The sequence below is a fragment of the Panthera leo genome, chromosome D2 (genome assembly GCF_018350215.1).
Source record: "Panthera leo isolate Ple1 chromosome D2, P.leo_Ple1_pat1.1, whole genome shotgun sequence".
NCBI lineage: Eukaryota > Metazoa > Chordata > Mammalia > Carnivora > Felidae > Panthera > Panthera leo.
The window spans coordinates 32676272-32694405 of record NC_056689.1 but is presented as its reverse complement, the minus strand read 5'-3'; the positions used below and the strand labels follow the sequence as shown (position 1 = coordinate 32694405).

Sequence of the window (18134 nt, the reverse complement as noted above, 5' to 3'; positions counted from 1 at the left end):
CTCACCCATTTTATTCAACACAGTACTGGAAATCCTAGACACAGCATTTAGACAACATAAGGAAATAAAAGGCATCCAATTGGTAAGAAGTAAAACTCTCACTATTTGCAGATGACATGATACTGTATATGGACAACCCTAAAGACTCCACAAAAAAACTACTGTAACTGATCAATGAATTCACTGAAGTCTCAGGATACAAAATCAATATACAGGCATCTGTTGCAATCCTATACAGTAATAATGAAAGAGCAGAAAGTGAAATTAAGAAAATCCCATTTATAAATGCACCAAAACAGTAAAATATCTAGGAATAAGCTTAATCAAAGAGGTGAAAGCTTGTACTCTGAAAATTATAAAACACTGATGAAAGAAACTCAAGACAATGCAAAGAAATGGGAAGACATTCCATGCTCATGGGTTGGAAGAACAAACGTTAAAATGTCCATCCTACCTAAAGCAATCTACAGATTTAATGCAGTCCCTATCAAAATACCAACAGTATTTTTCACAGAACTAGAACAAACAATCCTAAAATATGTATGGAACTACAAAAGACCTTGAATAGCCAAAGTAATCTTGAAAAAGAAAAGCAGAACTAGAGATATCATAATTCCAGATTTCAAGTTATATTATGAAGTAGTAATAATTAAAACAGTATGGTACTTGTGTAAAAATAGACACATAGACCAGTGGAATAGAATGAAAAACCCAGAAATAAAACCACAATTATATGGCCAATTAATCTTTGACAAAGGAAGGATGAATATACAGTGGGAAAAAGAGTCTATTCAACAAATGATGGGAAAACTGGACAGCCACATGCAAAAGGATAAACTGGATCACTTTCTTTTACCGTATGTAAAAATAAACTCAAAATGGATTAAAGACCTAAATGTGAGACCTGAAACCATAAAAATCCTTAAAGAGAACATAGGCAGTAATCTCTCTGACATTGGTTGTAGCAACATTTTTCTAGATATGTCTCCTAAGGCAAGGGACATGAAAGCAAAAATAAACTAGTGGGACTACAACAAAATGAAAAGTTTCTGCACAGTGAAGTATACAATCCACAAAACTAAAAGACAACCTACTGTATGGGAGAAAGTATTTGCAAATGACATATCCAATAGTTAGTGTCCAAAATATATAAAGAACTGATACAACTCAACACCCCAAAACCAAATAATCCAATTTAAAAATGGGCAGAAGACATGAATAGACATTTCTGCAAAAAAGACTTAGAGATGTACAACACGTACATTAAAAAGATTGTCAACATCACTTATCATCAGGGAACTGCAAATAAAAACAATAATGAGATACCACCTTATACCTCTCAGACTGGCTAAAATAAAAAACAAGAAACAACAAGTGTTGGTGAGAATGTGGATAAAAAGGAAACCTCTGGCGACATTGGTGGAAATGCAAACTGGTACAGAGGTGGTGTAAAATGGCATAGAGGAGAGTAAAAACTGTTTTTCAACAATGCTTCTTCTAGACTATTCCTCATCTTCTTCACTTTTACACACCTCACCATTGCTTTATACAAGTTAATATTTTATTGATGCTAATTTCTTTTGTAACAATGCTTAAATTTTCCTTATTGATAGCTGAATTTTTTCATCCTGTATTTTTATAATGGCTTGTAGGTACATTAAAAGTATTTATTAACCATTAAAACTCTATAGCTACCTAGTTTCCAAAACTTGAAATGAAAAGTTGGAGATTTTGTTTTATGGAAATTTTAAATATTGAAAACTTAATGATGACCTAACATATTAGCACATCTTAGAGGGTTTAGAAAATTTATATTGGTTATGAAACCAATTTATATTGGTTTCTGGGTGGTTGGGTTTTCATTTTAAATAGACTTCTTTCTGGGGGCACCTGGATGGCTTAGTTGGAAGCATCTGACTCTTGATTTTGGCTCAGATCATGATCCTATGGTTCATGAGATCAAGCCCTGTAGCAGATTCTGTACTGACCGTGAGGAGCTTGCTTAGGATTCCCTCTCATCCTCTCTGCCCCTCCCCAACTCACTCTCTCTGTCACAAAATAAACAAACTTAAAAAACCCAGACTTTCTCTGGTTGATTTATTTTTTATTTTCCTTTTGCACACTTTGTTTTTGTGTGCAGTTATTCAGGAAGGGAAATTTCCACTCGACTTTTTCCTTCACCAGACAGAAGTTTCAGGTGTGTGTATGTGTGTGTGAGCACATGCACACAAAAAGTGAACCATGGTGGGGGGGGGGGGGGCGCGCCTGGGTGGCTCAGTTGGTTGGGCGTCCGACTTTGGCTCAGGTCACAATCTCACGGTCCGTGAGTTCGAGCCCCGCATCGGGCTCTGTGCTGACGGCTTAGAGCCTGGAGCCTGCTTCGGATGCTGTGTCTCCCTCTCTCTCTGCTCCTCCCCTGCTCATGCTCTGTCTCTCTCTGTCTCAAAAGTAAATAAAAACATTAAAAAAAGAAAGTGAATCATGGAGGTACGTACTTGATGGGTGAAAGAATGTTTCCCAGAGTATCAGAAGGTTACTACTGTAGGATTGTGACTTGCTTTTCCATCGCATCTTCATTTCACAAGAATATGTACAAAAATTCTTTGTCAGTGGGCACCTGGGTAGCTCAGTAGGTTGAGTGACTGACTCTTGATTTCCGTTCAGGTCATTATCTCATAGTTCATGGGTTCCAGCAACCCCTGCCACCTCCCACCCCCTTTGGGTCCCATGCTGACGCTGTAGAGCCTGCTTGGGATTCTCTCTCTCTCTCTCTCTCTCTCTCTCTCTCTCTCTCTCTCTCTCTGTCTCTGACCCTCCCCTGCTTGTGCATATGTGTGTTTGTGTGTGCACGCGTGTGTGTGCTTGCACATGCTCTCTCTGTCTCACCCTCTGGAAAAAAAAACTTTAAAAAGTTCTTTGTCAAACCTAACATTTCTGTGAGTTGATTCTTGTTCCTACAGTTACCTTTTTTTTTTTTTAATTAGCACTTGCGTGCATGCATGCGCTGGGGAGGGGCAAACAGAGAGGGAGAGAGAGAATCCCAAGCAGGCTCCACGCCCAGGACAGAGCCAGAAAGGGCTTGAACCTATGACCATGAGATCATGACCTCAGCCGAAATGAAGAGTCGGACTCTTAACCAACTGCGTCCACCCAGGCGCCCCCTTACAGTTATCATTTTTTACTGTTAGAGACTTGTATAACGTAACTTCACATTCTCACCTAGATCTTTCAAATAGCTTTCTTTGCTGTTGGAAAATACTTCTCAGAACAGAGTTAGCTGAAGTGTGAGCTTTCCTCATTTATTCTGTCAGTAATGTCACTTTGAGGTATGAAAATGCATCTTTTCTAGACGTGGATGTTAATCTTTACTGTATTTTGGCAGTCATCCTGGTGTCTTCAGTGCAGAACTTTCAGTCTGATTCATTTCATCTAAGAGAAAGTACAGAGATGTTTTTAAAATTACCTGGCACAATTAAAGTCCAATATATTGTTGCATTTTTACCAGTGCCATAGTTGTGCAGTAAAGGTTGTATTTCCAGTAGTTTATCCCATTCCTCAGATAATGTGGCAAAGGCTTCTAAGATAATGCATTTAGCCAAACACTTTTGTAAAGAATGCTTAGTTTTTTCCTACTCTAAGTAAATATTCTTCTTTGGAGCCTTAAGCCCTTTCTACTTACCAACCTAATGTAATTTTTCCTTTCTTTGAATCCGTATTAATATGTTCTGTAGCCCTTACTCTTTTTCCACCGTAATGGATAGTTGAATAGTTGTTTTATGTCCCCTACCAAATGATACGATGTTTGTGGGCAGACACTGTCTGTTCATCTTTGTGTTTCTTGCACTGCTCTCACAATACCTTACTCAATAAATACATAGCTAATGACTTGAATGAAATAATAGCAATTGGACATTTTGGATTATGTGAAATTTGCTTCAGCTACTGAGTCTAATGTAGGATGTTGCCTCATTTATTCCCACTCAGGATGGCCTTCTTCCAAAAAGTACAAAATACTTCTACATTTTGTTTTTCTGAAATGAACTCTTAAAGCCAGAAAAGACTTAGAAACAAATACCACCTGTGCCCTGTATCTCCCAGAATTCAGTTACAGAGAGGATAAAACATTTACTGGTCATATAGCAGGCTAGAGCTAGAAAGAGAACCTAAGTTCTCTGTATCTGCTTGTGTAATTGAACAGTAATACTTTTTATTACTGCTAGTAATAACTTTAAATTCATTAATTGACACTGAGGATACTAAGAAACCTAAAACATACTTTCTGCTTTTAGATTTTCGATATCCTGGGCAAGTTGACAGGTATACATTAAAATTATTTCATGTGTCCATTTGTAAAACAAAAAAACCCTTTTATCATCTTTTACTCTTTGTCTTTTATTTTTGCCCAGATGTATTTGCATTCATTTGTTCAAAAAAAAAAAAAAAGGCAAACAAAATTACTTCAATCTTTTTTTTTAATGTTTATTTATTTTTGAGAGAGACAGAGACAGAATGTGAGTGGGTTAGGAGCAGAGAGGGGGAGACACGGAAGCAGAAGCAGGCTCCAGGCTCTGAGCTGTCAGCACAGAGCCCGACGTGGGGCTCGAATTCACGAGCTGTGAGATCAGGTCCGGACGCTCAACCGACTGAGCCACCCAGGCACCCCAAACAAAATTACTTCATACATCAGGTACCATAGTAGTGCTTAATTCCACAGGAATTTAAAGGAAGAAATCAAGAGTGATAATGATCTTACATAATTTTTACAGATGAGGTAGGATTTCCTTTGACCTTAAGAAGGGCTGGGCTAAGGAATAGTACACAAATAGTTTGTCATGTTAAGACATATAGAAACAATGATAATACCAAGCCAGAAACTTGACTTTCCTCATTTCTAGTCCCAATAGCTTGTGTATTATATAGTCATCATATTTATAAGTATTTAACTTATATTTCTATTTAAATCTATAAAGATTTAAATGTGTTTAATGCCCAGAGTATTGTATTAGGCTTTGTGTATTGTATTAGGCACAGTAGCCAAGTTTCAGCTTTCATGAGGTGTAGAAGCCCAGTTTTGTGAGTTCTGTGGGTAAACTATGAAGTATGAAATCCATTCTGAACATATATTAACTATAATAATTCTTGTAGTCTGCACAAGGAATAACTCAATTGACTAATCTCAAATTACTTAAATCTTCCCTCAGAAGTCCATAAATCTTTTTTTTTTAATGTTTATTTTGAGGGTGGGGAAGGGGAGGAGAGAGAGGGAGAGAGAACCCAATCCACATTGTCAGTGCTAAGCCTGACACGGGGCTTGATCTCATGAATCTTGAGATCATGACCTGAGCCGAAATCAAGAGTCGGATCCTAACTCACTGAGCCACCTAGGCACCCCAAGAATTCCATAAATCTTAAATCTAACAATAGCAGATGCTTATTTTTTGTTATTTGTTCTCCTATATTCATGGCAACTATTGTTTTTCATAGATGGCACATGTTTTGGGGATAACCCGCACCCTTTACAAAGAAGAAGCATTGCAAATATCAGTGAAATAAATATACTTGTTTATGTTTGCACTACTGCCTAGAGTGTATTTAATAAGTTGTTCTAGCTTTAGTAAAATTAAGAAAAAGTTCATTCATCTGTGTTGTGAAACACAGAGGTAATTATGTCACTATACTGCAGTTGAATTGGGAATACTATAAATGAGTATGGTTTCTGGCATTTTGGTTTTTTTTACCATTTTAATTCAGTATTTCGTTTGTCATTTTTTTCCTGTTTTCATCAATAGGCTAGATATGGGAGCCGACTGATGTGTACCCTCATTTTCCAGTTGTGTAAACATGAAACACTTGTTTTACATTTTTGAGAATTTTGTTGCTGTTTAACTTATTCTTTTTGGTAATGAATGTTAATCCATTTGAGTCTTTTGAAAGTATGACTAGCCATTAGATAACAAATGTTACATAGAAAAAATCTTCCCAGTCAGCTCTGCTAGAGCTCAGATTGAATTGGAAAAATATTGAAATGTTCGTATTGAGAAAGTTTTAGTCTTTTTTTGTTTTTGGTTGTTTGATAAAAACATTCTACTAAGAAATAACATTGGATAGATTAGTGTTACTATTGCATCTGACTTAAAAATCTTTTATATTTTAATTTAGATGGAAAAAGTCACCCCCCCCCCTCTTTTTTTCAAGAAAGGAAAGGTGAAGCCTCAGGCCTTCAGGAAATATGACTAGAACCAAAGAAAATAAATACAGTTCAATATTCCAGTAGCCCTCAGAACAACAGTGATGAGGCAATGTACAAATTAAATTAGGTGTCATTTTTAAATCCACTTTATAAATGGAAAAGATTGATAATAACAAATACAGGGAAAGAGTACCCTCATATACTATTGGTGGTATGTAAATTGGAATGTCAGTTTTGAAGGGTTATTTGTTAGTATCTATCAAAGTTAAAGATGATCATTACTTAATATCATTAAAGATGATATTACTTTTAACCTAGTAGTTTCATTTGTAGATAATCTGTCCCATAGATGTACTTGAATAAAAATGAATCAAAATGAGTGCACAGGAGGGGCACCTGGGTGGCTCAGTCAGTTGAGCATCATGACTCAGGTCGTGATCTCACGGTTCATGAGTTTGAGTCCCGCATCAGGCTCTGCACTGACAGTGTGGAGCCTGCTTGGGATTCTTTCTCTCTCCATCTCTGTCTGCCCCTCCCCTGCTCTTGCTCTCTCTCAAAATAAATACATAAAAAGATTTTTTTTTTAAAGTAAATGCAGGGGTGCCTGGGTGGCTCAGTCTGTTAAGCATCTCACTCTTGATCTCGGCTCAGGTGATCTCATGTCTTGTGAATTCAAGCCCCATGTTGGGCTGTGTGCTGACAGCATGGTGCCTGCTTGGGATTCACTGCCCCCCCCCCCCCCCCGCCTCTCTCTCTCTCTCTCTCTCTCAAAAATAAGTGAATAAACTTTAAAAAAAATAAATGCACAGGGAAAAAGTCTCTGTAGCTGTGTTTGTAATGCCACAGTATGGAAACAAACTTAGTATATTATTAATTGCCCTATAGTTAAATTGTGGAACAATCATAGATTGAACTACTCTGTTATAGTTAAAAGAATATCCTTTGTTGGAATGATTTTAAATTGTATTATTAAGCTTTAAAAATCTTCCAATGTGTATCGTATGATTCCATTATATAAAAGAAAGGATAATGCAAAGCATTCCAAATGCTGAATAGGTGAGTGTACATATGTATATGGAATATTATTTATATGTAAACAAATAGAAGACTATCAACAAAGATACATACAAACTTCTTTCTCAGTTTGCTTCTAGGGAGAGTGGTGGGATTTCAGAAGTATAAAAAGAGGGGCGCCTGGGTGGCTCAGTCGGTTGGGCGGCCGACTTCGGCTCAGGTCATGATCTCGCGGTCCGTGAGTTCGAGCCCCGCGTTGGGCTCTGTGCTGACAGCTCAGAGCCTGGAGCCTGTTTCAGATTCTGTGTCTCCCTCTCGCTGACCCTCCCCTGTTCATGCTCTGTCTCTCTCTGTCTCAAAAATAAATAAAAAAAATTTTTTTTTTTAAATTAAAAAAAAAATAAAAAGTATAAAAAGAAACTATCATAGTTTTTGACAGTTTTGATAATGAAAATATCATAAAATCTTGTAAACAAAAATGCAGGTAGTCTTGCTTGTTCTACTCAAAAATCTGTATGATATCCAATAAATCTATATTCCCATAATTTCCCTTTCTTTGGACTCTTCATTTATCGCCTTCCTCTAAATTCGTAACATGAGAACAAAATGCAAGTGAGTGTGGTTCCTTAGGTTCAGTGACTCTGGCCATACAAAACTTTTGGGAAATTCTCACTGGTATCTGTTCCAGGGTGGAAATTTGAATGAAATGCCAAGACTTTTGCAAATTTGAATGAATGCCAAGGTCAAGATGTCCTCATGGTGCAAGGTCTAGCCCTTGAACCTTGACAATCCCCAAACTGGATCTTATCAGTGTCTTGGAATTCATTGGATTCAGAGAAGCTTCCTTAGGCTGACTAATATCACAGGAGATTAAAACAGATTGCCAACTTATTAATTTACCATGAGAAATACAGCTGGCATGAGAACTAGGATACTGTCTGTCATCTTCTGATCATCATGTTCTCTCTTTGAAGGCCATCTAAACAGGAAGCTGAATTAGAATCATAACATACTTAGCGAGCATGGAAATAGAATAAAGAAGAATTAAGTATATAATTTAGATACTTAATGGCTGAGACTCTGATGGCCTACAGTTTTAAGGTTGGTTTGATGCCACTGGGATGAATAGGGTGAATCCTTGTGGGCACTTCAGATAATGCTGGTTTTACAATGTGGGTCTCAGAGAGAAACCATATTTCGGTTTGACAGAGTGCCCTGAACCATCACCTACGTATGCTATCTATGCCAGATGCTGTAGTAGATTCCCGAAGTGCAGATAGAAAAGACACTTACTTGGTCCTTATTTTCTCAAGCTTAGTTCACGTTAACTAAATGCTTTGGAACCTTGAAGTTTTATTTAACTGAGGCCTACGTTTTGTTGGTGACCAGATTTGGGTAGATATCAAAAATTTATCTTGGCCTCAGAATTAGCAGATGTTGCTTTTAACAATAGTGCTGGGTAACAGTTGGTAATAGTACAACAGTGGTTTATTGGGCCACTGTCAGGATTAGAAGAGTCAAGCAGTCCTCCTTTAAATGTGCAGTTGTCAGAGGTCAGAAATAGAAGACAATTAAAAACATAGAAAAGTGCAAGCAGGTGTTTTAAGTCAGGATCAGGATAAGGTGTGGAATTCTAACGGTTTGGTAAATTGGGATGTGCCAGTAATCCGAGTATTAGGATATGACTCTGATTGAAGTAAAGCTTATCTTACTAGGGAAACTTGCCACAATATGGGTTGCTTGCTAAGACATTGTTGGGCCTGTGCCCACTATGAGGGCTGGTAAATGATAGTCCCTGGCTGAGGAGTGAAACATCAGTCTTCTGGACCTGATTTTATTTTTCTTTAAATGTAAAGTGTAAATAGATTCTTCCCCAGAAGATCATTAAATTTTGTTTGCATCATCTAATTTTTCTTTAAGTTAAAAACATGTATATATGTTTTATATTATTTTAATTGACATGCACATATTATCTTATATTCTGCCTTTTAAAGAGTTTATGAGAAATACTATATATTTGTTTACATGGATAAATACATAAGCATAGTTTTAAAAATGAAGTAGTATATTATAAAAGTCTCCTTGTCTCTGATGTCACCCATCTCCCACCCCTCCTAGCACCACGACTATTACTTTGTTGTGTGTCCTTCCAGAGTTACTTAACAGAAGGAACATACAAATATGCATTCTTATTTCTCCTCATTTTACCTAAAAGGGTAAGCATACTATATATGCTATTCCGTAACTTGCTTTTTAAAGATAATAGTATGTTATGAAAGTATTCAAATCTATATGTAGTTTTTCATTCCCTGTTTATTGCCACATGGTATTGCCTTGGGTGTGTTTCTCATGGTTTAACCTGTCCTCTCCTGGTGAACTTTGAGGTGGAGTTTAGTCTGTTGCTATCACACCATGATGTAATGTGTTTGTGCGCGTATAATTTCACAGGTGTGCAAGTATGTCATTAGGGTATTTTTATCAGAAGTGCAGTTGCTGGGTCAGTTTTATGTGGGTGATTTTGATAGACATTGCTGAATTGCCCTCTGTTGTACCATTTCCTTTTTCTTTCAGGAAGTAGGCTGTACCAGTTTACACATTTTTTAGCAGTGCCATTTCTACAGCATTGCCAACAATTGCGTTTTCAAACTTCTGGATTTTTGCCAGCTTTTGATGAATGAATAGCAGTATCTCAGTTGTAATATGTATTCTCTTATTGTTAGTGAGATCAAGTGTCTCAGTTCTCAGAGCTATTTTTTAAAGTTTATTTTTTTGAGAGAGAGGGAGAGAGATAGCAAGTGGGGGAGGAGCAGAGAGAGACAGAGAGAGAGAGAGAGAGAGAGAGAGAGAATCCTAAGCAGGCTCTGCACTGTCAGTGGGAGCCCAATGCAGGGCTTGAACTCAGGAGCCATGGGATCATGACCTGAGCCAAAGTCAGATGCTTTCTTAACTGACTGAACCATCTAGGCTCCCCCCTCAGAGCCATTTTACTTCTTTTTTCCACTGTTTTATTTCTTTAGCTCAACTTTTTGTTAATTTGTGAAATAATATTTTAATAATACTTTATGATTAGCATTTTTAATGTTTATATTACATTGTATTATGTAATTATACCATTGTTTATCTTTCTGTAGCTGGGCATATGGTCTCCTTTTTGAGTGTGGCTATTTATTTTGCTGAGAACAGTTATTAAAAAGTGTTTCCCCTTTATGTTATTTGGGAATTGAGAATTATAGGATCTGTTGTAGGCTTTTGTACTAATTAGCTGTGAGTAAACCATGTAACTTATCTGCATCTCAGTTCTTCCATCTGCAAATAAAGATGTTGAATTAAATGATTTCTTCGTCCTGTGACCCTTTGAAAGTTATCAAAAGCATTATATTAAGCCATTATTAATAGTCTTAAAATAATAGATATAGAAAGAGCAATATTATGTTGTTATAGGTTTTAAAAGACTTGTTCTGTTTCTTGTTGGATAAATAATGCTTTTCTTTGGTAAAAAAATTATCTTTCATTTGCCTCCCTTGACATTTCTTGGTTAGAAATACCTCTTCATCTTTTTTCACTTCACATCAAAGCCACTTTTTAGAGGCATGCTTTTTGTGGGCGGAGGGTGGGGTACTGTAAGGGAAGAAAAATACACTGTTTTTGATTTAATTTAATCCTTCTCCTAAACGTGCTTCATTACTGCATAACTGCTGCCAATTGGCCTGTTCAATTTTCCAGACTCAATTGGAAATCTGATCTCCTTAAATCTGTTTAAATGGTCCCTCATCAAAAATTAACACATTCAACTAGTTACACTATTTCTGTACTACAGAGTTAGGAATTAAATTATAGTAATCTTTTCTCGGTGTTTTTTTTTTTTTCTTTGTTTACTTGGCATCTGTGAAAATTGCACTAGAGAAAACAAATAGATTTTTTTTTTTTTAATTTTTTAAGTTTATTCACTTAGAGACAGACTTGCGCACACACAAGTGGGGTAGGGGCAGAGAGAGAGAGAGGGAGAGAGAATCCCAAGCAGGCTTTGCACTGTCAGTGCAAAGCCCGATGAAGGGCTCGAACCCACGAACTGTGAGATCATGACCTGAGCCAAAATCATACGCTCAACCAACTGAGCCTCCCAGGCAACCCAGGATTTTTTTATTTTTAAGTAATCTCTACACCCAACCCGGGGCTTGAACTCAGAGCCCTGAGATCAAGAGTTGCATGCTCCATCAACTGAACCCACCAGGCCCCTAAATATATCTTTTGATGTGTGTTTTGGGGAATGAGATTAAAACCAGTGGTAAAATGAGATGTAGACGGTAACATTTGAATTACAACATCAAAATATAAGTAGACTGTTATTAAAACTCAGAACTTTCAAAATTAAAAATCCTCTAACACTAGAGCATACAGACTTGGATTCTCAAAACTAGTAAGTTTTGATTGTATGGCATGATCTTACTCCCCTCCCCCACCATGAAATAGATTAAACTTTGCCATATAGTTTTTCACCCAGATTAGAGAGTGTTAAGAGATAAAAGAAACCTTAAAGCTCATTTAGGCAATTCTCTCCTTGTATGAAATTCTTCCTTAAGGAAGGGAGATAAGCTTCCTTTGTGCGCAGCTGTTTAGTAGTAGAGTTGAGACTAGATCTTGGGTCATTGGATTCCTAGTCCATTTTACTTTCTACCGTACTCTACTTAGTGTTGTTATTATCTTAATCTCTTTCTCGTTTCTGTCTTCCATATCTTCTACACACTTACCTATGAATGTGTGTTGGACACTGTTATCTGATAGTTTTGTCTGTCTTTGGCTGTTTTTATTTTATGTTTGGTTTCCATACTAATCATCTAGATACTTATCACTCAGTACTTAGGTTATTAATTGCCTTTGGGCTGTACTCACTGCTCCTGTTAGCTTTTTTTTTTTTCTTTGGAATTTATTCACTACTGAATAGTGATATTCTTTAAAAAAGTATTTTCATCACTTTCTTTTCCAATTTAAGATATTTAGTGTTTTCCTGTTGTATATTTGGTCAGAATTCTCAGTTCACAATTCAAACGATCTTCTCAAATAATTATGGCTTACCTATTTGATCATGCCTTTTTTGTTGTTGTTACTGAAAAATGGTTTTATTACGATGGTGGATATCCATCTACTTATTCTCCGTATCTGATCAGTTCTAAATTTATCTTCCAGTCTTACACATTCCTTGCCTGTCCCAACTTAGGAACTGGTTATTTGTTTTTCACATTGGAAGCTTCTGAGTGTTCTTTTCTTTCTGTTGCCAGTGATGAATAATGTTTTCTCCAGATATGTATGTTTTAGTTATACTCATTATTATTATAGACAAAAGTAGTGTTATATATCTGAATGCACTTGTGGGTTTGGAAAATTACTAATTTAGAAATGAATCAGGGGTACCTGGGTTGCTCAGTCAGTTGAGCATCTGACTCTTGATTTTGGCTCAGGTCATGATCCCAGGGTTGTGGGATCGAGCCCATGCTCAGCGCAAAGCCTGCTTAATGTTTTCTGTCTCTCTCCCACTGCCCCCCTCCCCCACTCACACTCTCTCTCTCTCTTTCTCTCTCTCTCTCCAGATAAAAATGAATCAGTTGTTGACAGACAGGAAGAAAATATAGTGGATAGTCTCCTTGGTGCTGGAGTTTGCTAAAGTACGTGTGGTAAAATGAGATGATTTCTGGGACTGGGGAGGGACATAAGAATTGTGTTGCCGCAGCTTAGGTCTTAGGAAATAGGATAGAAACTTAATTCTTTTCCCCCTTTGTCCATAAGGGCAGGATTTAGTTCTAGCTTTGAAATTGGGCCTAGGTTGAATGAAGAAGGCTAATGGAAAGGTTTACTTAAGAGATTACAGGTATAGGTCCCATAGAAGAGTTAGTAACTGGCTCAGTGATTTTAAGGGACAGCTAAGTAGTCTTAACTTGATTTGAATCCAAATGGTAAAAGACATAGTTTTCTTAGTTTATTGGGGCTTAGAAGTATACTTAAATGTCAGGAGCCCAGTACCTGTATAATTTGTACCTTCATCTTCATGTGAACGTAAAGTAGATGGTTAAGTATTTTAAACACCTGTAATGTAACAGTCTCTGTGCTAGACTGTGTGTTTACCAAGAGGAAGAAACATAATTTTGGCTTTAAAAGGAGGCTGAGAGCCGAGTGGGGATAGCAAACTTGCACATGAACAAATGTGTTAATTGCCATAGGAAGATATGTATAAAGTGCAAGATAATTTAGGAAGCAGTGAACTGTGTGTTGGGAAAATCACAGAAGAGAATGGATATTTTGTGTAATTTGAACAAACTGCCACTATAAAAAGTCATATAACCAGGAAGAAATGCCCCTTTCTCCTTCAGTCCACCTGGTGGAATAAAAATGAAGACTCTACTCTGGTGTCAAGATACTGTCTAGAGGAGAAAAATCATTTTCTATTAATACTCTATATGGAGGTGCCAGAAATGATCCTGTCTTTTGGAGTGTCCATGAGATTTCTATCACTTAATCAAGATTTTGTACCATTCTGAGACTCAAAACTAAACAAAAGCCTTTGCTGACTAACCCAGTCTTACCCTGGTGTTTAAATTTTTTTTTAAATTCTCTAATATCTATACCCCAATATTTTTATACTTCTTCAAGATACCATTTTAGAAATGTATCCTTTTAAAATGTTTCATATGTAGGACACCTGGGTGGCTCAGTCGGTTGAGCATCCGACTTTGGCTCAGATCATGATCTCACAGTTTGTGGGTTCGAGCCCCACATCGGGCTCCGTGCTGACAGCTCAGAGCCTGGAGCACGCTTCGGATTCTGTCTTCCTCTCTCTCTCTGCCCTTCCCTTAGTCATGCTTTCTCTCTCTCTCTCTCTCTCTCTCTGTCTCTCTCTCAAAAATAAATAATAAAACATTAAAAAAAATTTTCATGTGTATCTTGCCTAATTAGAATGTGGAATTCTTTTTAGCCTTTTAGGTCTTAGCAAGGCCTGAATAGCATGAACTTAATACATTTTTGTTGAATGAGAAGTTCCCAGTAATTCTCTTAGATGCTGAATTAGTCAGCTTTTGCTGTGGCAATAAACCACCCCCAGTTTTAGTGGCTTACAATCATAAACATTTATTTCTCACTAGCATTCCATATGTCAGCTGTGCTCAACTGGCTCAGCTGGTCTTCCCAGTGCCTGGCTGTAGGCTGAGATCTGTCCATTATGGAACCCAGGCTGAAAGAGCATGCCTACTAGGGGCATGATCTTCTCTTGGTAGAATGCAGAAGCACAAGAAGGCTAACAGCAGTACTTCTTAAAAGTGCTCTATGGAACTAGCCCACATCCCATTAGCCATAGCAAAGCATATGGCAAGATACACACCGAAAATGAAAAGAGTGTGGAAAGTAGTATTTTCCCATGGGATGGGGGATGGGAGGGTGAGTGTTTAGTGAACAATAATATGACCTAATACAGATGTTTCTGAATTTAACAATTAGAGGAACAGGTGAAGTTATAAGTATGAAACCAAAGAATTTGGTGCGTAGGAGGTCTTCCAAGGACCTGGGAGTGAGGAATATTTAATGAAAACTTAAATTATTTTAACAAAAGCAATATCAACATTAAAAGGTAGGGGGGCTGCAAAGTGTCCTAGTTAAAAACCTGGGCTCTGACGTTAGTCCAGTTGGTTTAGATTATGGATCTACTTCCTAGCTGTATACTCTAGATCAAGTCACTCTATCTCAGTTTTCACATCTGTAAAATGGATGTGCCACTTACAAATCTGTTACTTTGCAGTTCTAAATCCATCTTTCATCGCCCTATTTGCAACACTGGAAATTTCTCTCTTGCCAGCTTTTGTTAAGGTTTGTCAGTAGAAGGACTAGAGGGAGAGTAGAGAAGGAAGGAGTTTTTCTTCCTGATTCTAGTGTCTTGGCTGCTCACTCCTGTAGCACACTGAGGCCCCCAGAATGTGGGACACCGTGGGGCTCTCAATGCCTAGGGAGTTTTAGCAGCAACCCTCCTACGTGCAGTTTCCCAGTGAGTTCCGTACTCTGACATCTCCCCCTTGGTACCTTCCTGAGTTCCCCTGGCGTGTTGAGTTCTACTAGATGACTTTACAGTGAGTGACCTGTTGGCCTGACACTTTAGTGAATTTCTCAGACATCCATGCCATGTCCTTATCACAGGCCTGTATCTAAGCCCTGTTGAGAGTGGCCCCTTTACAGATTTATTCCTCTCCTGTTGGTCTGCATCAGCCCTTGAAGTAGTGGCTGCTCCCTGTACCTGCTATCTCTTTGACTCTTGGTATTATCCTTTGTTATAATTAATAATGCTTTATATTAACCTTTCCCTGTTGAAATTACTATGCGGTTTCTTGTCTTCTGATTGTACTTTGACTCATATGTCAGGGTAATAAGTGCTATTTTTCTCATACAATTGTTCTGAGGATTAAATGGAATACTACATGGGATCACAAAGTGTTTAGTGTCTGCCATTGAGTAAGTCTGTAGTACGTGTGGGTGATGTGGAAACTATCATCTTCATCATCATCATCACTGTTCCCGTCACTAATTAGGAATAACATTTCTACTTTTTGTCCACAGGATGTTTCGTCTTCACTCACTCTCTGCATTGGCAGAACTGGCCGTGGGCGTTCGATGTTACCATGGAGGATCACAGCCCACCCAGATCAGGCGACGACTAATGATGGTGGCTTTCCTGGGAGCATCTGCAGTAACTGCGAGTACTGGTCTCCTGTGGAAGAGGTGCGTGTTATCTGAGCATCCTGCTCCTGCGTGTACTCTCATTCTTCCAGTTGTCTCTGTTATCTAGAAGGATTATATTGATTTCTGGCTTAACTTTGCACTAAAATTTCTTGCCCAAATAATTTGGTGTTGATAATATTTGTGAAATAAGAGGTTTCAAAGAATTCAGCACTTGTGTCAAAGCAACCAATAGGAGATACCCTGCCTTACTATCTGCCTGTCTCCTCTGCCAAACATTTAAAATAATTTACCAATTTAATAATTTTAATAAATTTTTGAATAAATAATATATAATACTAAATGAATAAGTAAATAAATTTAATAATTTACCAATTTGCTGTATACAATCCACTGGTTTTTAGTATATTTACAAAATTGTACAACCATTGCCACTCTCTGATTCTGAAAATTTTCATCACTCCATAAAGAAACTCCATGCCGTTTAGTAGTCACTTCCCACTTTCTCCATCCCTCCCAGACCTGGGAAACTGCTGATCTGCTTTCTGCCATTAGGCAGTAAAATAGGGATAATGATAGTACCTATCTCAAAGGTTGTTATGAAGATTGAGTTATTATTATTTTTTTAAATAACATTTTATTTTATTTTTTAAGTAGGCCGTACACTCAGCATGGGGCTCCAACTCACGACCCTGAGCTCAAGAATCATACACTTTACTGACTAAGTCAGCTAGGCACTCTGAGGTATTATTTGTTAAGTGCTTAGAACAGTGCTTGGCACATAACTTTGTAAAATAAATATTTTGTGTAGAAGGTACTTGGCACATAGTAAGCTATCAATAAATGTTAACTATTATTACTGGATATAAGCTGAAGGTGAGAAATGGTGAAGAGAGGAGAGAGTATTAGCAGAAAAGACTGGGTTTCCAAAAAAAAAAAAAAAAGTTGGAGTTGTGATATAAAAGATTCTATATTAGATTCTATATCCTATGCCAAAAGTTGTGATTTTAATCTGTAGGCAATGATGAGCTAAGAGGGTTTGAAGCAAGAGTCTGATCACAAACAAGTATTAAGAGACGTTAATACAGCAACAATAATGGAATAAACTGGAGTGGGAAGATGATCTACTGACAGACACTGATACTAGTTTGAGATGATGATGCGGGTGCAGGAACCTTAGAAAGGGGTGCATGGGTTTAGGAAGAAGAGAGAGGGGGAGAAAGATCTAGACGGAAGGAGGAAGAGAGGGAGGCAAAAGAAGGAAAGGAGGGATGGGAAACACTTTTTGTTCTTTCACTGTGATAAATATTAAATGCTTAGCAATTTCTTCAGGAATGCTTTCCTGTAATGGAATTAGAGGACTCCAGGCAGGTGCATTTAGATTGCCTTTTGGCTTAGTCTAATATCAAAGATGACAACAGGCTCTACCTGAAGAAGCTGAGAAGTTGTTTGATGGTTTGAATGTTTAAGAAGTTACTACTCTTTTTCTTTGAGTCACTTTGTTTATACTATTCAGATTAAATGCTAATGAACAAGTTTAGATTATTTTACTTATCTTAATTTGTAGTGTTTTTGTGTAATATTACTCCCAGAAAAAGAATAAGAAGATAATTTGGACTGTTATGTAGAGGAAACATTCCTCTTTTTGTTGTAATTTTTAAGCCCCAAAATATCCAAAAGCAAAAAACTACATATTGACAGTATGTCCCCAGTATTAGGCTTCTTCTAATGCATATGCTTTTGTCACAGATTCTAATTTGATGAATGCTTCAAAATCATAAATATACCTAAGTGCCAAGATTTTAGTGCTCGAAGATTGTTAGTCTTGTGCCTTTGCTGTGCCATGTAGGAAATTATAATGAGAGAACCATAATTATTCTAAAGTTTTGAAACAAAAAATAAAAAAAAATTGTTGAAATTTTCATGTTTATATTGAGATCAAGATCAGTAGCAAACACTCTCTAAAATGATTTTGAGTTGGGGCTCCTGAGTTGCTCAGTTGGTTAAGCATCCAACTTTTGGTTTTGGCTTGGGCATGATCTGATGGTTGTGAGTTTGAGCCCTCCGTCTGGCTCCACGCTGACAGCGCGGAACCTGCTTGGGATTCTCGCTTTCTCCCTCTCTCTCTGTCCCTCCCCTGCTCACTCACTCTCTCTCTCAAAATAAATAAGTAAAGTTTAAAAAATAAATAAATAAAATGATTGTGAGTTATCATGTCAGA

General features: G+C 37.4%; 1 protein-coding gene across 7 annotated transcripts in view; it reads left to right on the top strand.

Moving 5' to 3' along the window:
• The window catches only part of MICU1 (mitochondrial calcium uptake 1), a 243122-nt gene that overhangs the window by 29240 nt on the left and 195748 nt on the right, over positions 1 to 18134 (top strand). For 5 of the 7 annotated variants that reach the window (XM_042908312.1, XM_042908318.1, XM_042908317.1 and 2 more), the window contains exon 2: positions 15794 to 15955. In XM_042908312.1, the coding sequence (XP_042764246.1) occupies positions 15795 to 15955 (161 nt within the window). In that variant the 5' untranslated portion in view covers position 15794. Of the gene's footprint in view, positions 1 to 12789; positions 12865 to 15789; positions 15956 to 18134 lie in introns of all 7 variants that reach the window. The other 2 variants (XM_042908314.1, XM_042908313.1) reach the window with 2 other exon arrangements.